The sequence below is a fragment of the Culex pipiens genome, chromosome 2 (assembly GCF_016801865.2).
Source record: "Culex pipiens pallens isolate TS chromosome 2, TS_CPP_V2, whole genome shotgun sequence".
NCBI classification, from domain to species: domain Eukaryota; kingdom Metazoa; phylum Arthropoda; class Insecta; order Diptera; family Culicidae; genus Culex; species Culex pipiens.
This window is the reverse complement of record NC_068938.1, coordinates 25,389,176-25,411,439: the sequence shown is the minus strand read 5'-3', so window position 1 is coordinate 25,411,439 and position 22,264 is coordinate 25,389,176. Positions and strand designations below refer to the sequence as shown.

The 22,264-nt window shown below is 39.9% G+C and overlaps 1 protein-coding gene across 5 annotated transcripts in view; it reads left to right on the top strand.

Moving 5' to 3' along the window:
- The window catches only part of LOC120414585 (putative mediator of RNA polymerase II transcription subunit 26), a 342,770-nt gene that overhangs the window by 215,833 nt on the left and 104,673 nt on the right, over positions 1-22,264 (top strand). For all 5 annotated transcript variants that reach the window (XM_039575824.2, XM_039575820.2, XM_039575819.2 and 2 more), the window contains exon 3: positions 5,080-5,232. In XM_039575824.2, the coding sequence (XP_039431758.1) occupies positions 5,080-5,232 (153 nt within the window). The remainder of the gene's footprint in view (positions 1-5,079; positions 5,233-22,264) is intronic.

Below are 22,264 nucleotides of genomic sequence, written 5' to 3'. Positions count from 1 at the left end.
GATATCCTGATATGTCCGAGGAATATTTTTTTACTGAGTTCTTTATATGATGTTAGAATACCTCTTATGAGATCTACATATAGTATTAGAATTGATTTTCTGGATAAGGCCGTGGAACAATCTTTACTGGGGCCGTCATATAATGCCATAGATGCATATCTGACCTTGTAATATCTCTTAGGACCTAAAAACAGCTCTTATGAATCCTTCATATAATATTAGGATTGATACACTTGGAATAGTTCCGAATTAATATCTGACCAATAATAGACCAGATTTCCTCCAAATTCTTCCAACCGCTCCCACTATCCAACCGGCCCATTCCCTCCATCGAAGACTTCGTCAACCGGCAGCCGAACCGATTAACGACAACGGCACATCGGCAAGCATTAAAAGCCTCCTCCTCAACACACACACACATGTACACAAACTGCCACAGCGGACTTTGATGTAGGAGGTTTCGCTTTCCTTTGCCTTTCGCACACGCGACTTAGTAGCACGTTTTAAGGGGGTGCCCCCCCCACCTCCGCTCAATCTCTATCGATACATATTCTCACCATTTGCACTCTATTGGGTAACCCCCGCGCGGAATTGGTCCAGTTTTGATATCGACACAGAACCGAAGAGTGTGAGCTTTAATGGGCTGTGCAGTTGAGTTGTTATATGGGCATTAATTAATTTTCATAATTTACGATGAGAAATCTATTAATTAAATTTAAATTGCAAAATCACCCTTGGTTGGTGGTGGTCGTAGATGGGCGAAAGGTATGCCTTGAAGGGTGACTGGCGCGAGATTTGGATCAAACGGGGTCCACTTGAAGCAGGTCGGTTTTGGGGGCCCAAGTGGTCTCCACACACACAGATGTGGGGGACTTTCGAACGTCGAGGGGTTGTTTGGCGTCTCGTTACGAGAAGTGTTTTTATATTTTACTCTGGTATCAATTTCTTCATTCGACCTCTTGACTGAGAAGATGGGATTTCCTGGTTGACCTGAGGTTCAAGTCTTACGATGCATCCGTTTCAAGTGATATCCAGCGTATTATGTTTAAATTGAGAGTAGCAGTTGGATACACACAAGCCGTTACACAAGGATAGACGAAAAGTTTGCATGAGATTCAACGTTATATCATAATATTAGATACATAATGTGGAGAATCACATATTGATTCCGGAACAAAAAATGTTCATAACATTCAAAGTCAAAAATCACATATTGATTGCTATGAGGTATTATCTGGACTCTTTATCGGATATGCAGTCCAGTAACTGAAGTATACAGGCAACTCTTATCGCAAAGAAGGACTCAATATAACTGTATAGGATTGGTATTCGTCATATGAATTAATACGGGATTCTTCGTATAACATTGGACGCATTTGGACTTTGTATACGGAGTGTTGTTCTTAAAAGATACATAGGCATCGATTTCAACAAAGAACAATGTATAGAATTGGATGAACTCTAGATCACTAATCTAAAATATCGCTCTCGATCGAGGATAACATGCATGTCCAGGACTTTGTCCTTCATACAAGATTAATACGTATAGCGAACTAAGTCTACAGTGATTCTTTCATACTATCATGATTTGAAAGATGTGTTTCATATCGGATCATTCTTTCGTAAGTATCCGGAATCCACTCTCCAACCAACCTTCCCCGTTACAACTGATAAGTCCGCGCATCGCCCGAGATTCCTCGCATTCTAATGGTATGTAATCATCATCCCCAACCGGTAATGCCGGTTGATGGACAGAGGCAAGGTACTCATCATCGCGGACCTGTGTGCGCTCGCTGAAGCGCTTCTTTTCGCACCAACGAGCTTCGCCAGCTCGGGAAAAGTGTGAAGATCATCGCTCAGAACATGAACGGGAGGGCAAAAACAAAATGAGCAACATGTTGAGCCCACCTGCGGGGCGCAGAAAATGAGCAAAACTATTTCAGCTTACAAATTGAATAATAGCAATCATTTTAATCAAGTTAGAAGAAAATGAAACGAATCTTCACACTCTGGTACACGTGCTTCCCGTCCCCTCCACCCCTCCGCCGATCTTGAAGTCGAGGAGGGCAAATAAAAGCACACGCAATTGCCGGTGTGGTAATTGCGTAATTTGTTGAATCAAAGTGATGGTGAGTGAGAGAGAAGTGCATATAATGATGTTGATGGACCCGCACCACAATGAGGGGGAAGGGGGGAGGCTGCGCGATGATATGTAAACCACCCAGAAAGAAGAAGCTTCAGAGAAGATGTTGTCAGGAGTGAAAATTATGAGGCTGGAGAATGTGCCAACGCCCAGCGATTAACCCTGATGGGGGTCGGTCAGTCGGTCAGCGATCTTGACCAACGGCGTGGAGTCCGGCTAGGGGAGGAAATGATAAAATTCAATTATGGAACTCGGCGCGCTAATGGATAGGTGTATAATTTTGTTAAATTTACATATCCCGCCACTATACGAAAAAGTTCCCAAACAAACCTCGGAGTTGATCCAATTTGTGTAAACGTGTTTGGAGTCTGCGGGGTTTGCTCGCTATAATTTATTGAACGGAAAATTATACGATTATAGCGATAGTGCAGCTCGTCGGCGTTTAGGGACGACCGCGGTCTCGGCGGTTATTAATGACTGCGCCGCCAACGCCAATTGATGAGGGCTGTGTGATAATAATTATGAGTCCGCGCGCACAGGTAATTACTTACTCGGTAGCAGGTACAAGTGCACATGATGCTGATTGGATCGATACTTGTGAAAAATGTACATTTGCAACAGAGTGAAAGCCTCCGGCCAAGGTTTGACACAAAACCAACTGTTTGGGCTATAAATCATGGCAGTTTGCAAACTCTTGGTCCAGCGCGAGATTCATTTGCGTCCGTCGATAAAATCTTGACGCTTGGCTACTGATTACTGGCGGCGCAAAACTACCGGGTTTGTCCTTGGACGCGCGCGCCAAGTCGAAATTATTTAAAACGCTTCGCTGATGGCAATGGCGCGGTGGGGCTTAATTGGTTCCACCAGAATTGACTAATGATTTGCGCCTTTTGATAGAGTTACGAGCGCGCGCGGAATGGGAAGTGTGATCGAAATTAGTGACACTGGTTTTGGGGTTTGCAAGAGCACCTTCTAGAAGGTCGCAGTAAAATTGACGGATGTCAATCACCGTGTAGCGAAGTCTTTAGATTTGGATTGAAATCAAAATTTTAATCATTTTCTTTCCTTGGGAGAATGGCTCAATCAGAACTCTATCAATATTAATGGTTGCGTGGTTCGATGTAATGATTATTTGAATTCCAATGGAACATTGAATCCATTCGTTAGCAATCACTTCTGAGTGATTTCTTCCAAATAATTTGAAAGTGTCCTTCTCATACAACAATCGGATATCTGAGCCCTAGATATACTCATTGGTCAAGAGTGATTCTTTGGACTAGAGATGTAAATTTCACACAAATCTATACCTCATTGCAGCTCAAAGTTGCTCAAAAGTTCTACGTAGGCCTCAGATAACATAATTTCGTATAAATTTTATATGATGGACATACTGGTTATTCAAAATACTAGTCCATAGTACTTTGGACTGGTAATCTAGTTTTTACAAAAAATCGTACGTCCTTCTCATAAATCAATACCACGAATATATATGAAGGACGCACGGTATACAAAAAGATCACAATTTGTTGGTATTCATCCAATAACTAAAAAGATCTTACATGAAGAACAAATTGATTATTTAAAGTTTTACTAAGTCAAGAGTTATGCTTTGGCTTCGTGATCTTGATTTTAGACATATCTATAAGTAGTCTGTCATATAACTTAATTCCTCGATATCTAGATCTATTCGTAGTCCTTCTCATAACTCAATACCTCTATATCATTACCAATGAATCTTATATGAAGGACTCACGGTAACAAAAAGATCAAAATTTGGTAATATTCTTATAATCAATAAATCCGTATAAATCTTATATGAAGGACAAACTGATTATTCAAAGTATTACTAGGCCAAGAGTTATACTTTGGATTGTTGATCTTGATTTTACACATAGTCCTTCATATAACTCAATACTTTGATATCAATACCCTATGATTCCTATATAAATTAAGGACGTATAGATTACACAGTAGATCAAAAGTTTGTTGGTAATACTCATGTAACAAAATATAGACAAATCTCATATGAAAAACAAACTAATTATTCAAGGTATTACAAGGAAACGAATCTAGATTTTTGACAAATCTATACGTAGTCCTTCATATAACTCAATAACTCGATAATAGTACCTATTAATTTTATATGAAGAACGCACGGTAAACAAAAAGATCAAAATTTGGTGGTATTCTTCAAATCAATAAATACGTATAAATCTTATAGGAAGGACATACTAATTATTCAAGGCATTACAAGGCCAAGAGTTTTTTCTTTGCATTGATGATCTAGATTTGAAACAAATCTATATATAAACCTTCATATAACTTAATATCTCGATATCAATACCTAATATTTTTTATTATTAATGTGTAGTAATCAGATAGCAAAATACGAACAAATCTGATATGAAGGACATACCCATTTTTTAGTATAATTGTAAAGAGGTCACACTTCGACATGCAAGTCACTGCGTAAATATATAGTAGATAAAAAGTTACAAGGTGCTGAATACTTATAATGATCTTTTATGAAGAACACATCTGAACAAGCTGGGAATAGATTGAATCCAGTTAGATCTGAGTAAAATTCCAGCTTATTCCGTAGAACCATCAAAAAATCAAACTTTGTTCACACTTGTTCCTGACTTCCACCAGCTTATCAGCAGCTCCAATCTTAATAAACGATTTCCTTCCACACATGGCACACCTCGTAATCCGCTCGGACGCGTAATCTAACACCAGATTCAATTACAAACCCTCCTGTCCAGAACCAATTCGGTCATTACCCAAACCCCAGCTGTTAATCCGCTACCTGCCGCACACACTATTCTGACTTTCAATTATGACTTTTAGCAGTGCTCTACCCCATGCCAAGCCAAGTCAAGTCTACACCATCATAACTCATCCGGACCTTACCCCCTCTTCTTCTTCCTCCACAGATAACACCGAAAGATGGCCTGCCAACGGTGGTGTGTAGTTCCTGCCGCGAACAGCTGGAGACCTGCCACCGGTTCCGACGAGTGGCGCACAAGACGCAAAAGTCACTGCAGAGCTTCCTCAGCTACGCCGCCAAACTGAGCGGAAGTGCACAGGTAAGAGCGCAGATCTGATAGTCTTCTTGTACCGAAAAGAGGGGAAGCAGCATCATAATTCACACACCCCTGGATCGCCAGGGGAAATTTTCAAATTCCGGGTCCCGCCTGAATTGCTGGGGAGATAAGATTCGACCGATAACGAGAAAACTCCAATTTGAGGGGCCGCTGTAAATTGGCCCCCAACGACCACACACAGAATCCGTACCAGCAGCTGACGTTGGTTGTAATACCCAATCGAGCGGGAAGGTAGCACTTGCCGGCAGCTGTTCGGTTTTAAATCCGATTAAATCTAGTTCTGTCTTTGAGGGGGCCCTTTTCACACCTTGCCAGAAGAATGAAGAAGGAAAGGGAAGTACAGTTGTGGTCCAAAATCGCTTCCACTAGTTTAGCTCTCCAAATTACTTAATCTTTTTGATCTACTTTGTGAGGTTTCCTAGCAAATTGCTGGAGCAATTATATCGTTATCATTTTCGTGTTTTTGATAAGGATCTGGAAAATTGCTTCCTCATAGCTGTTTCAGAACAGTTCTCACGGGAAGTTTTCATTTTTAGACTATGGCAAATAAACAAAAAAACTCGCACTTTTTTTGTGCTTGACAGTTTGTCAAACTCGCCAACAAAGCCAATTGTATTCAGCCTGCCGTTTCTGCAAACTAACAGAGCAGGTCATCTGCCAAACTGTCAAAAAGTTAGTATGTTGGTTTGTCGTAGTCTAATACTTCCTTGAGTGAGTGTTTTGTGAGTGTGTAATTGTGTGAGTGAGTATGTGATTGTGGGAGTGTGTTATTATGTGAACTTCGAAAACCAAACACTCTCAATAAGAAATCAAAATCAATCCTCATTTTACATTCTCATCCTGTCAAACCGGTTGACCACAGTCCCACCAACACCTCGGGGACACTGTCCTGAAGAACTTTCTTCATAGCCTGTCAGAATCTCCCACTACCACCACCCTCACCATCCCCAGCAGCAACTCTCTGGCCCGAACGTGCCAAGCAAACATAAAGACGTGTTGCGTTTTTATTATCAGTCGTACGTTAAAATGTCATCTCGCGGTAAAAGACCTCCGATACACAGATATGTACACAAAGACAAAAAACAACATCCCACACACGAAAAAATCACGCGCGACTATACCTTATTTCTTCTTCTTCCTTTTATTTGTTGCAACTTGTGTTGTTCATCTCGCATGTCAGATGAGCTCAAGCGCTTAAAGAGTTAAGGGGGAAATAGTAGCAAAAGTATAAATAAGCAAACGCAACTAAACACACATCGGAGAGGAAAGGAAACAAGTCAACGAGTATTAAAAAGTATGAAAATGATGTAGATGAGCGCGCGTTGCTTTGACTTCCTCGAACGCGCGTGTAATGATCGTGAATGAACTCGCTCGCGCGAGTCTCAAATGACAGGGAAAAAACATGAACCGAAACAAACAAAACCACGCCGATTTCGCCGTGTGTCACCGCAGATTTGAGCGAAATTACTCAAATCGTTGCCGTCGCGCTAACTTGTCGTACGTGCATTTTGGGCCAAATTGAGTAAAAAACGCCATTTTGTGCAGCTTATAATGCCTCACCTTATGTATTTTCAGTCCTTGAAAATTGATGTAAGTGCGACAACTGGCCAAAGGGATTTCAGGTCAGAACGCGTTTGACGCACGTACAAGTTAGACTTCCGTAAACAGTTGTAATTATAACTCGGGACTCCAGCAACCAACTTCAACCAAACTTCGAGACAATGCACATAATGGTCAGCCAAACAAAACGTGTTTGTTATTGTTTAAATTGCGTGCTTTCGTTTTTGTTTATTCAAGGTCAAACATTAAAACACCTTTTTTACTCGGAACGTCGAAATGGCGGTTGCGACAAGATAGCACGAAGACGTCGAAATGAGTTGGTTCTGTGTGTGGTGACAACAATGAGGTATCACACTTTTGAGTGTGGGGTTATTTTGAAATTGTTGCTCGTTTGTCAAATGCGATTCAAAATTGCCGAGCGCGACGCGCCGAAAGTTTAGATGTATTGGTGACGAGTGAGAGTCGAGCACGCGGTTTTACTCTCTCTCAGCGAATCGTTGCGCGCAAGTTGTCACCAATACATGTTTATGTTTGACGCATCGCGGTTGGCGACATTGCATCGCGCGTTTGCATTCTAATTTTTGATTGCAAGTACAAATTTTAACGTTTTTTTTTTGTTTAAAAAATTACCAAAATCTACCCCATTACCCTAAAACCACGTCAAGTTCGCTACCTCTTGTAATATATAAACTCACTTTAATGCGATGTTTACGCAGAGGAAAATGTCCGCGCTTTCACAACTGTGTGTGATGTTCTTGAGGAGATATCACTCGTGATGACTACCGCCAACGGGCTGTCGTAAAACGGGACATTTCGGTGATTGGTAAAATTCCCGGTGAAATTACGACCCGCGATGATAAATGGTGGTGGATGGTTGGCCATCGGCTTTTGCAAAACTTGCTCGAGTGGACATTTGTTATTCTAATCACGGAACAACAATATTCTTGAGGAGTTTGGTTCGAGAAATGTTGTCATTAGAGGTCGCTCGCGCTTTTCTGCAATTTTTTGGTAGTTACACTGTGATAAAAAGTTGTTGAAAAATAAAAAAATATTTTTATGTTTTTATTCTGCAAATATCTCAATTTTTCGAGATAATTTTTGACAACTTTCGGTAATTTTTTTACGACTTTTACTGTGTATGCTTCCCACAAGAATCCGCGTAAAAAAGGGCTTCGCGTTAGCGTGAAATGCGATATCTCACGCGGCACGCGGCAACTTCGCCAAATCGTTGACCTTTTAGCCGGAATACCGGGGTGGCAGGTGAGGTACGGTTTTTTTCGCTGTATAAGCATAAAAAGGTTTTTTTTTTGCGGAATGTTTTGAGGTGTCTGCCATTGTTTTGGTTAGAATTTATTTTTGCACCTTTGGCAGAAGCTTTTTGCTGCATCGGTGCAAAGTTGGATGAACTGCTGTGAATTTTTGTGAGTGGTTTTTTAGGGAACAGCTGACATGAAGTTACGTTACTGTTTTCGGAAGTTGCATCGATTTTTAAATAAAATTTTTAAAAAATTATGTCACCAGAATTTGAACTCAGAAGGTCTAATTTACAATCATGAGGTCAGATTTGGTCTAACAAATTATCTCAGTACAATTAAATAAATCTGTTATAATTCATCGAAGGTTACGTGTTTTATGTATTTTTTGACAGAAAATCTGTAATTAAGTGTAGCAAAATCCGTTTGACATTTTCTGTCACAAATTCTTCATGTGGGTGTAGGTACTTTTTTATTTATTTGTTTTATCTTGAAGCAGACATACTAAACGAGAGTGAATAGTTGATCAGAAAGTCTTTAAATAAATGTAGCTTAATCCGTTTGACATTTTCTGTCACAAATTCTTCATTTGGGTGTACCTTTCCAATGTTTTCTTTTCCAATGTCGGATACATTGAACTCGGAATAATTTGTCAGGCCAGTAAAACGGCGCGGCGTTCTGCAACAACATTTACAAATGACGCTACATGTTGTGTGGTACTCTCCTGCGTTGCGAAGACTTCAATAAGACGACACCCAGCCATGAAAAGCCTCTCTTCCGTCGTGTCTTCCAATAATAGCTTCTCCATCGCAGCAGCAGCAGCAGCTTTGATATGCATGTGTAAACAGAGATATAAATTTAATACTTTGAATACCGTCGAGCCCGGAGTGAGTGAGACACCACCACAAACAAGCTCGTATACTAACTCTAACAAATGAGTCAGAAGAACCGGCGCGTACCCGGCAATCAATCCTGCTTCCCCGAGTCGCCGGGGTCTACCATATCAGAGTAGGAGCGGCACGATGGCGCTCTGATATAAATTTGACCTGACGGAAACATGACGGCAATCACGCGGCGTTCGAAAAAATCAAGCAAGAAAGGTTTGAAAACGGAGCAATTTTTGCCGAAATTGCCCACTCACACAATCTTTTACAGTTCAAATGTTGTTGCAGACTAAGGGCCGTAAAAAGGAGGTTCGCGCGGTATATCTGCCTCAAATTATTTATTCAGTACACGAACCTTTTATGGCGGAACAAGCGCGCGCGCGCGCAGCCAAACACGTTTTCGCGCGTGGGAACACGACGTAAAGTATGAGTTATTGGTTATAAATAGTAACTCTCGGCAGGCCTCAAGGGGGGCGCGAGGTACTGATATCGCGCGGTGGACCCCGAACTTTGTCACGAGACGTCCAAGTAAGTCAATATGGCGTTGTGGGATTATCAACTTTGAGTTAGACACTTACTTTGTCAGAGGGATTTGTCTTATGAACAATAGGTTGATTCAAAATTAAACTTCTCATGTTCTTGAGATATTGTTTGTCGAAGATCGCAACTCGATACGACACCATGAAAAAAGTCATTTGTTATTTTTTTTCGATCCGCAGTAACCAAAACTCGAAGTTAGGTCGAACAACTTTTTCGAAGATTGCAACTCTATACGACATCATTTAATTGAGGTTTTTGCGAAAATCTTCTCTGATTTCGGTGACTTTACATCTTTGTCGAAGATCGCAACTCGATAAGATATCACAGTGTTAAGCTACATCTTCGACAAAGTTGTTTTGCAAAATCTTCAAGAAGTTATTTACAGCAATCAGCTAAAATTCTGAACGACGACGCTCGTCATCAGCTCAAAAGTTCTCAACCGTACACACAAAGAACCGGCAGCGTTGCGAAACGCTCACATGCTCACACCCGGCACACCACGTAACTCGTCGAATGTGAATGACAAGATGGATTTTATTCACGGTGATTGACCGATGGTATGCAAATCATGAACCCCCCCTTCCTCAGATCTCCTCCTGAGCCCACCACGCAAGAAACAACTTTATATTTACAAATCATTAAACGTCTCTTACGCCGAGGGAGAGAACCCAACTGGCAACTTCGTCCCGCACCTCACTTCTTCGCTCGCTCAAAGAACTCCAATATCTGCGCTTTTTCCCCTCTCTCGCAGCTCAAAGTTGCACATTTCATGCAAACGAGCCCTTTTAACACCCACTTTTTTTCACACCTTTTTGTACCGCGGCGAGTTTGACCAGTTTTGCCCAGAATCTCATTGAACTCTGAGATAATTGAGCGCGCGCACATTCGATTGAGACTTGCGAAAAAGTAGTTGAATTGGATTCGATATGCAAATCCTCGGCGGCGGCGATCTAATGAAGTTGTTGGAGTCGCGTGAGTAGCTCACCGCAGGCTGGCTGCTACCAGGTCAGCAGCTCGTTAGGCTTTTTGTTGCTGGAATTATATAGGTTAGGGTAAACTAGATGCAAGTCACGTTGGCGGAAGTCACCGCCGGTTCTGGACCGTTGTACCAGTTTGTAGATGCTTTTCAATTTCAAATATTTGTGCTCTGCGAGCCTACAAACATTTCCTGTGACCTTGTTTCCCCTCATATCGGATCACAACTATTTTTATCATCTAGTTCAGCTCAGCGTCAGCGCGCGCTTATCGATAACAGTCATGCGACCAACCCGAAAAAAAACCCGTTGGTTCATGTTTGCACCGCTGATGCTGCTATCACCGAGGGTCTATTTTTACCCATGGTTTCATCCGATTTGCTTATCCCGCGCCATGAATGCAAACAGCAGGGCAGAGTTCTGTCAGGGTTGTGAGAATCTGAACATGTCAATTCTCACAAACAGAGTGAGAATCATTAATTTTGAGCGGATCATCGAATGATGGTTGTTCATCTTTATCACGCTCTTCACCAGCGATGAAAGCGAGAGAGAAATCCTAACGAAAACAAGTCTCTCTGATCTTTTGCGTGATATTTTGGAAAATGATTGAACTTTAAGATTCTCAGTAGAATTTCATTCTTGAGAATGTTTTTGTAGATGACACAGAGGTCCAATGTTTGTACAAAGTATAAAGACAATCAAACCTGGTGATTCCAAGGTAAATCATACAATAGATAGATGAAATTATCATTTACAAATTGATAATCGTCCGAGAGTTTAAGAATTATGAAGGAGAAATGGATTTTGCGTGGAGAGAGGAATGATACTGAGTGAGAATGTAAATGTATGATTTGATACTCTCACTCTCTTTACTTACTTTAGAGATAATTTTCTCTCCCACTCTCACGCGTTTTTTTTCTCTCTGAAAGTTCTTGAGACATTTTTTTAGAGCGTGAACGTTCGTTCTCAGCTTTATTTCAGTTTCTATAGTTGATTTTTTTTTCAGCTGAAATGATCAATTGAATATCCTTCTAAGACAACTCACAACCCTGCCTAACTCTCGTGCTCTCTCTCGCGCTGTGTTTTAGTCATATGTTGGCTAGTGAGCAGGGCTATCACGGCACTATAATCAGCCGAGCAGCAGCAGCACCAGCAGGATTTTACTCTTCTAGTATCACCGAGCAAAATCTCGGTCAGTATCAGTGGCATCATCATGCAATGGGCGAGCAAAAACAGCAGCTGTTATGAAAAATGCTATTTATACCGACCTGATGTTACGGCTGCTGGCGGCTGCTATCTACCGCCAGGGTTGAGTTTGCCAAATCACGTCTTAATGTCTGCTCCCCACAGCTCTGTGATGTTTGTTTTGATTTGAGAAAAAGGTCACATCAAAAATTAAGAATCCGACTTCCGATAGCAATCTCGGAATTGCGAGTTTCAAACCATGTAGCGAATTTTCACTCGGAAACGTGCGTGAATTTGATGTGTCGAGTGGGAATGAATTACGGCCGTTCCATATACAAACCTTTTTACGAGCTCTCACTTTCCAGGACATCTATACCCGTCGGACTTGGGTTACAGTTAAAATCGCGTGGAATCCATAAAATTTCTCAGCTTCTTCTTTTGCTGTTGTCCACTTTTGGTCACTCGCGCGAAACTGGGTCACACGTTAGTGTCATAAAGGCACAGGATGGCATTTGACCGATTTTTTGTTCAATTTTTAAATTGAGGTAAAATTGAAAAACAAAACACAGACAGAATTTCTTAACATTACACGCACAGTAAAAAATATCATAGTAATGTTACATTGAAAAACTAACTTAATCCACCTATGTGGTTGGTGCCTTCCTCACTCATTACCAGCAATGGCTGTACACAAATTTCATCTATTTTTTAGATCCAGAATAAAAAAGTACATGAATATTCCTTAAGTGGCCATATCTCACGGCAGGGTTGCCAGATCGCCAATGTTTTGGACTCATTGGAAAAGTCTTTTGATAACCTAATCAACAATGGGTCGGATGGTGGATCCGGACATAGTTTACATACATTTAAGTGAGATCCGGCTTCCAAAAAGTACATCAATATCACTTAAGTGGCCATATCTCGAGGCAGGGTTGCCAAATCGTCAATGTTTTGGACTCGTTGGAAAGGTCTTTTGATAACCTAATCAACGATGGGTCGGATGGTTGATCCGGAAATAGTTTACATACATTTAAGTGAGATCCGGCTTCCAAAAAGTACATCAATATCACTTAAGTGGCCATATCTCAAGACAGGGTTGCCAGATCGTCAATGTTTTGGACTCGTTGGAAAGGTCTTTTGATAACCTAACCAACGATGGGTCGGATGGTGGATCCGGACATAGTTTACATACATTTAAGTGAGATCCGGCTTCCAAAAAGTACATCAATATCACTTAAGTGGCCATATCTCGAGGCAGGGTTGCCAGATCGTCAATGTTTTGGACTCGTTAGAAAGGTTTTTTGATAAACTAATTAACTATGGGTTGGATGGTGGATCCGGACATAGTTTACATACATTTAAGTGAGATCCGGCTTCCAAAAAGTACATCAATATCACTTAAGTGACCATATCTCGAGGCAGGGTTGCCAGATCGTCAATGTTTTGGACTCGTTGGAAAGGTTTTTTGATAAACTAATCAACGATGGGTCGGATGGTGGATCCGGACATAGTTTACATACATTTAAGTGAGATCCGGCTTCCAAAAAGTACATCAATATCACTTAAGTGACCATATCTCGAGGCAGGGTTGCCAGATCGTCAATGTTTTGGACTCGTTGGAAAGTTTTTTTTATATCCTAATCAACTATGGGTTGGATGGTGGATCCGGACATAGTTTACATACATTTAAGTGAGATCCGGCTTCCAAAAAGTACATCAATATCACTTAAGTGGCCATATCTCAAGACAGGGTTGCCAGATCGTCAATGTTTTGGACTCGTTGGAAAGGTCTTTTGATAACCTAACCAACGATGGGTCGGATGGTGGATCCGGACATAGTTTACATACATTTAAGTGAGATCCGGCTTCCAAAAAGTACATCAACATCACTTAAGTGGCCATATCTCGAGGCAGGGTTGCCAAATCGTCAATGCTTTAGACTCGTTGGAAAGGTCTTTTGATAACCTAATCAACGATGGGTCGGATGGTGGATCCGGACATAGTTTACATACATTTAAGTGAGATCCGGCTTCCAAAAAGTACATGAATATCACTTAAGTGGCCATATCTCAAGACAGGGTTGCCAGATCGTCAATGTTTTGGACTTGTTGGAAAGGTCTTTTGATAACCTAACCAACGATGGGTCGGATGGTGGATCCGGACATAGTTTACATACATTTAAGTGAGATCCGGCTTCCAAAAAGTACATCAATATCACTTAAGTGACCATATCTCGAGGCAGGGTTGCCAGATCGTCAATGTTTTGGACTCGTTGAAAAGGTCTTTTGATAACCAACGATGGGTCAGATGGTGGACCCGGACATAGTTGGCATACATTTAAGTGAGATCCGGATACAAGTGAAAAAACATTTTTATACATAACTTTTGAACTACTTATCGTAACTTCAATCTGTATAAAACTCGATCTATGGGACCCTAAACCAAGTCGAATACAACAGGTTTGGGTCAAATCGGTTCAGCCAGTGCCGAGAAACATGAGCTAGTTTGTTGGTCACATACATACATACACACACACATACACACACACATACACACACACATACACACAGACATTTGTTCAGTTTTCGATTCTGAGTCGATATGTATACATGAAGGTGGGTCTACGACGTTTTTATACAAAGTTCATTTTTAGAGCAGGATTATAGCCTTACCTCAGTGAGGAAGGCAAAATGGTTTGTATTGTGAAATAACACATTTTTTGACAATAAATTTAGATAATATTTTTCTTGAGGTGTTTCAGAGAAAATGTTTTTTAAATACATGAAAAAAATGTTACTTTACGCGTTAAAATTTCCAACTCCTCGTTTTATTTTTTCTAACTGTACACCGATAACTGATTAACTGATTAACTGATGCCGAGCTTCCGTGGCCGTGAGGTTACGGGTTTCGCCTTGTAAGCGGAAGGTGATGGGTTCGACTCCTGCCTGGCTCGGCAAAGTCAGATCCCTTCAAAGAGTAAATCTGCTCACTGGGAATACTGACCGGTAGGGGATGGGTTTCGACTAACGGCGTGCTGGATTTCCGATCCAGAGGTCGTGAGTTCGATTCTCGTACCGGGATGATGAAGTTAAAAAAAAAAGAAAAAAAAATAAACACAGTTTAACAAAAATCATACAAAAATGAGAGAAAAAAATGTGTAATTTTACATCATAACCATGCATTTTTGCGATTTCATTTTAAAAATAAGGGAAAAATTACATGAAAAAAATGTAAACTTTCAACTCGTCGTTTAGTATTTATTATTTCCAACTGAGCACATGTTCACAGTCAAACAGAAAACATACAGAATATTGAAACTTTCAAGGTGTAGATTAATCTATTTTGTAATTTTATCTATGCCAATGTGTGAAAAGTACAATTATATTGATTATATAGACGAACATATTACCCGACTGATGAATTTTTTTTAGTTTCTAAAATAAAATTGAAATTTTGCAATTTTCATGTTTTTCTATATAAATTTGCATTTTTTTTAAATATTCCTTTTTCTATGTAACTTTATTTTTCACACGTATTTTCAGGTAAAATTACATGATTAAAGTGAGACACTACCAACTTCAAATTTTAAAGTCTTCGTGATTTTTTTACTGTATATATTTTTTTCCGAAACCGATTTCAAGGATAGAAAAGGACATTCTTTTTTCGCCATCGCTGTACAAACATGTATTTCAAATCTGTGTTCTTCCCGCCCGGATTACGTTATCGCTGCGCGCTCGTCAACGACCGTGGATGCAAATTACCCCCAGAATTACGGCCTCATAAAAGGCGCAAATTGTCCACCACACCGGCCTTTGATGTCTCATGTTGGTCACCGGATGACCAGCTGCCGTTTTACGGCCTCATCGAACATCAAATAAACAAATCAAAGAAACGCGGGCTGGTTGACTCTGGGATTGACGGTTGTCGTCATCGCGCGATAAAACGTGGTTCCGTTCTCCGTAAAAAGATCGTCCCAAGAAATTGCCAAATCGGCCGAAAATAGCACGCGCCTACGCGCCAGGATTCGAAGGTGGACCGGCGCGAACTCTTCGCTAATTAATTGATTTTTAAAGCACTTATCTATCGCACGCAACGGCGACGTGTGTCCCCTTCGGGGACGACCTCTGGCAGCCGTCAATCAGGGCTGTCCATCATCGGCCGGCCAAGTCCGCTGTGGTCATAGATTTGTCAAAAGAGAGACCGCCCCAAATCAGCGCACCCACGTGGTCTCCGACTCCGCGCGTACTTGTGCGGTACCCACCTCGCAGACATCAACGCTTCAATTACCGGGGGGCTACGAGACTTAAGGCATGGCCAAAAATAAATCAAGGCGATTGATACCTCCAAAAGTTGCTTTGGTTGGTACTTTGGGGTTGCGCGAGGTTCGCGTGGGTTGCACTTTGGTGTTGTTCTGCTTTTCGAGGGCCACGCGGTTTGTAGGACAACTCGAGCTGCGAGAAGAGTTGTTACGAAATGTTCGAGAGGTATGGCGGCGCGCAAAATGATTTCTATTAATAATCAATCATTTATGGATGGACTCCGTGGACGACCGTGGCGTGTGGCCGTCAATGTCCCCGCGGTTGTCGGGACGGGAAAAAGAACGGGGTGATTTATTATCGTGGACCTTAGGTGTAGTTGCGTTCTTTCGATGACTTGCGTGTGACGGGGAAGAGTCTCTGAAACAATGTCAAGTTTATTTGGAATTTTTCAACCTATTACATTCATATACTGCTAAAAATCGTGCACAAAATGCGTCAACTGCAGTGGGAATCAAACAGCAAACTTTCGAGGGTATTTCTAGTCAAAAGTTAACGGAAGACTGCTCCAAAGATCATTAACCAACTTCGATGACAACACTAAGCTTTGGATTCTAGGAAAGCAAATTTATCAAACCATCACCCCCTAACTCCAAGTTCCACTCTAATACTCACCGGCTTACCACCTCAGCACAGTAATGTTCCAACCGGTGGCCCCATCAACGCCCAAGCCCTAGAAGAGCTCCCCCAAACCGTCCAGCTGGAAAGATTATCAACGCGCGCTCGCGCCCTCTGACGACGACACGCGGTTTTGCGACAAAGCTGATTTGCATTTTAATTAAAAATTCACTCGAGCTGCTCGATATGTGTCCGATGATAACCGTGGCTGTGACTGTCACTTGCGGGTTGGCCGCAAATCACTCAGTCAACGAGTCAAGTCAGCGAACCACGAAATTTCCTGAGTGGTGCGGGCTTAGTCTGACGCAAAACCCGAGAAGTTTCGCGCCAAATCCCTCGATGCCGGTTGGAGGCTCAGTCCTAATCCGGACAGTCTATCCAACGTAAATAAAACTTTTTAATTGAGTCGATGATAACGAATCCCTCAGCGAAGCCGTAGTAGATCGGACCGGCTTAAACTGGCAGTTCTTGGCTAGTCAGACAATCGCAACCGAACGCCTACGCGGACGGATCAACTCTCTCGGTACTCGGGCCGTCTGAACAAACTGTCCGCAGAGATAACTGCACCCTGGCCGGCGATGACATAAAAGGAGGTCAGTGGCGGTTTTTTGTTCCCCCCCTCGTCCAACCGCAGCCAGGCGATAAAACTATATGAATTAGTGCCAATTAGGACCGTCAATAAATTGTGATAAACGCAAATATTGGCTGGTCCCAAGTTGGTCAACGTCGGGAGATAAAAATAAACTTAATTTTTTAAAGCAAAATAAGTTGATTTCCTTCACGAAAACATTAGTCATCCAGAAAAAAAACTCTCAATTTTCCAACTGAATATCTTCATCCCGCGTCCCGAGCAAATCATGACACTCGGTAAAGCATTGCAAGATAAAGAAGCTTATGCCGCAGCTACTCTGAAATAAAATGTTCTTTAAATAGATTTAAAACATCTGGATCGCGCAATTTATCAGTCTCGTTCGCAGCGATGGTGGAATGCATCCCTGATTCTGGGGCTGGCTGGCTGGTATCTTTTAGTCCCCAGCAAAAGTCCCGTCATGCCAATCTCTCATGGGTAGGGCAGGTGAGGGTGACTTAGAATTTATGTGAATTTTTGTTACACGGTTAATGATTTTGCTTATATTTCATTATTTGCAAATATTTCAAAACCATTTCCAAATATATATTTTTTGCATAAAATAAAACATGGTGTCAAAACATTGTAATCAGTTAAAAAAAATAAACAAAAATATTTGAGTTAAGTAAATGTAAAATGTTGAATATACAAAATCTAGAAAAATCTTTTTGGTTTTATCAAATTCATGCTGTCTATAAAAAGTGTTTCAATTGTTAAAAAAAGATAGTAAATGACGATTTACTTTTTTTACTTCATATCTTTTAGAAAAAATTCTAGAATTTATGTAAAACTTGTTTTCGATTTTTCCTGGTTTTCAAAAAAAAAGTTTCCTCAACAATACCTTCACTGCAATATAGAATGCAAATTTAATTTTACATCCTAAAAATGAAGTCAAAATATTGTTTCGACTTTTTACAGTTTTGAAAAAAAATCATGATTTTCAAAAAATTGGCAACATTTTTTTTCGTCTTACCTAATTTTCTGTGTGGATATTGGATTTGAAAAATGGGTAATTTTTTCTTAGAGTGTAACTTTTTTTCTGAGAAGTCCTAAACAATACCTAGCAATATCGATTGCAAATTTAACCCTGCGTCTTAAAAATTAAGGCATCATTTCGCTCAATGGCTTCTAATTTTTCATAAATAATTATTTTTCAAAAAATTGGCAACACTGCCAAATTAATTTTGACCAGTCTCAAAAATGCAATTTCTGTCATCTTAAACATATAAAAAAATATTTTTCAAAAATGGTTATTTTGGGTACTCCATTTTGTTGTGAGAAAGGTCGACTTGAAAAATGGGTAAATTATTCCTAGAGTTAAACAAATTTTCCTGAAAATTCCTAAGCAGTACCTTCCTAGCATTGCCAATTTAATCCTACATCTTAAAAGTTAAGGCAAATTTTTTCTCGACAGCTTATAATTTTGCATAAATTATTATTTTTCAAAAACACAGCCAAATTAATTTTGACCAAGCACAAAAAATGCAATTTTCTTCATCTTAGCCATATAAAAAAAAAGATTTTTCAAGAATGGTTATTTTGGATACTCCAGTTTTTTGTGTGGATAGTCGACTTGAAAAATGGGTGAATTCTTTTTAGAGTGTAACATTTTTTTCTGAGATGTCCTAAGCAATACCTTCATAGCAATATCGATTACCAATTGAATCCTTTATCCTTAAAATAAAGTAAACATATTTTTCTTCGATTTTTTTTCCAAGATAATGGTTTTTTGGATAGCGATAATGGATGGATAGCGGCAATATAAATGTATTTTTTTTTGTCATTTTGGTACACACCAAATTTCATCCTTTAAAAAAACTAAAAATAATCTAAGGTTTCAAAGAATTGCTCAACAAACTAAAAAAACAGATTTCAAAAATGTTGAGAAATTTTCGGTTTCAGGTTTCAATCATAATTTTTTGCCTTTTAACGTTCATTTTTTTAATCAGTTAAATATTCTCGTTTTTGCAAAAAATATCTCTAATTTCTACAATTTTGTAAACTCGTTCTGACTTCTAATTGCCTGATTAAATTCTAATTAAAAAGTTTCTATTATTAAGAGATTTGCTTTTATTTAAAAAATACAAATTTCTTCAATTTAAGAAAAATAAACTATTATGTTATTAAACAAAGTTACAAAAATGATTCATATCGAAAATAAATATAAAAAAAATATGCTTACCTAGAAATTTAAAATTGTTTCCAATTATTCATAGTACAAATTCGTAATATCAAATGTTTCCTTGATTTCCAATTATTCTTTTGAATTAAAAATATTTAGTAGTATAGTTTATGAACAAAAGTAAGAGTGCATAAAATACAACACATTGCTTACATTTTTTCTGAATCAATTAAAAAAAAAGTGACAATTTCATTTTTTTATCAAAAATTTTGAATTAATTGTGACTTCTCAATTTATAAATTCAGTTTTAATTTTTCTAAAAAAAAGTTTATTTTTTACATTTTTTTCTATATCGTAATGTGTTGCAAACACAAAAGAGTCATTGCAAAACTGGGGGAAAATATTCATATCAAAAGAGTTTTAAGAGATTTCAGAATTCTTTTTTTCTGAAGATAATCAGATAATGATTAAAAAATCAAATTATTCGCTCTACAGCATTGCCTTGGCGTTCTCGATGGCGAGATTCCTACTCGAAACTAGGTGTTCGAAGCCATGATTGTTGGGGCAATTGCAAACCTCTTTTTACACCTAAGCTTCCATCCACCCCGGGATTCGAACTGACGACCTTTGGATTGTTAGTCCAACTGCCTACCAGTGACTCCACCGAGGCAGGACCCAGGGAGACAACTTCTACCACCTGGACTGAGTATCATTATATATATATAGTATTATCGACCTAACCCTCTAGGTTAGACCGGGGCCAACATTTATTTCCCCGTCCGATGGAAGGCGTGATCAGACAATTCTCGTCTCGAAAAATGCCACCGGGACCGTCTGGGATCGAACCCAAGCCGACTGGGTGAGAGGCAACCACGCTTACCCCTACACCACGGTCCCTACGATAACGATTAACATTTGCCTAATTTTCAAATGTTTGCACAATATTTTGAAATGAAATGCAGAAAAAAATATGTTTTGCAAAAACACAAGAAAACTTTTTTTTAACATAGAATGTTTTTTGTTTCCTCACAGTAATAAATAGTGTACATTTTGAAGGTGTAATTTTGGAAGGTTGAATTTTACCTTTTTTATGATGAAATTTTACCTCAATTTAGACTGAAAAAGTGACACTACACATAAAGTGGTAAAATTAAACATTTTTAGATGTAAAATTACACATTTTTTTCTGATATAACAAATGTACCCTTTCGAACTCAACAAAGTTACATTCTGTTGTACATCAACCACAAAATCCCCTGCCCAAAAATCTCTCATACACACGATACCGATCGAGGGCATCGTTTTTCTCTTTGTCGCGGCCAGAATCCACGGTGCGGAGGAGTGGGTGTGCAGCACGATGCACCACACGTATGCAAACCAAACTGAAAGGATGCACTGTCGAGTTGGCAGTTGTTTCGAGGTGTTGAAAACCCCTGTTTGAACCGAGCGCTGAAATCTTCAACCCATCCACGCGGGGGAGTTTCGCGCCGGGTTCGCGCCTGGTTCTTATCTGGTGCTTGACTTGCGTCGCGTCTTCGCGCGGTGACATTTTCAGGCGTTTCTCGCGCGAGGATCATTTATCAATTTTCGCCGCGGTTGGCCAATTCTTGAGGGGGGGAAAACACCCGGACGCACTGCTCGGGCACAACATGTCTTAGAAGTACACGACGACGACGCTTCTGTAATGTGCTGCATGTGACTCTTCGAGTGGGTTTGTTTTCCAGAGTCGCTCGGTTCTCGGCACCAGCGCACTCCCCACGGAATGATTTACGACGTTTCTTAATCTTCATATCGTCGTACCCCCGTGCAAGTTGGCCAACTCTCTTTGTACGGTACGATTACTTGGTTGGTTGGTTGGAGGTGCCTAGAGCGGGAGGATATCTGAACCCAGTTGGCTCTTGTCTTTGGCCGGAGCCATGTGTGTGTGGACGTTGAGTTGGCCGCGGAACGCGAACGGAGTGACTCACGGATCTAGAGCGCCACCACCTCCAGGCAGGGTTGCCACATTTGATTCTGTATTTTTGAGGGTCAAAAATCTATATATCTGTATCAGGGGGAAGAAAATCTGTATTTGGAATCTGTATTGACATTTTTAAACATTTTTCAAAAAACAAAATATTCTTAATTGTTTTTTAATGCATAAAAATGCTATACAATCTAAAATTTAATGTTTGGGCTCATCCAGCAATTGAAAAAAACAATATTTAAAGAATTAAAATTATTTGATTTAAATAAAAAATCGGGAAAATCTGTATATCTGTATGTTTTTCTTAAAATCTGTATTTCTTTATATACAGATTCTGTATGACCTCATAACCTCAAAAATCTGTAAAATACAGATAAATCTGTATTTGTGGCAACCCTGCCTCCAGGCAGGTTTGAAGTCGTGCCCTTCGTGGCAGAACGAACCGAGGTGCCTGAGTATGTTTGGGGTAATAAATGTGAAATTAGTCAATCTTATATTTATTTTTATTACCAGGTTACGTACGGTACACGGAGAGGGCGATTGCAGTGCGCTGTTTGACTCCCTCGATTCGTCGAGGAAGTATGTGCTCTTGTCAGTAACTACAGTTGCTCAATCGCTGAATGAAGCAACAACAAAGGTGAAAAATATGTTTTTCTGGCGAGTTAAAATTGATCATTTACCTAGTTTGGTTATAGAAGTTTGATTTTTCTATATCGAGCATGTTAATTTTATATTTTAATTATTATTATTTTTCAAATTGTCGTATCCACCAAGGTTGTTAACGATAAAATTATCGAGGCGCGATAACGATAACGATAGATTATGATAAAAACAACGATAACGATAGTTCTATCTATAGTTCTTTCACGAATAATTTATTTTTTGAAAATCTAGTAAGTTTCAAAGTATAAATATTAGGGTGGGTACGGATTTTGAAAAGTTCTCTGATCAAGTTCTGGTGTGGTTCC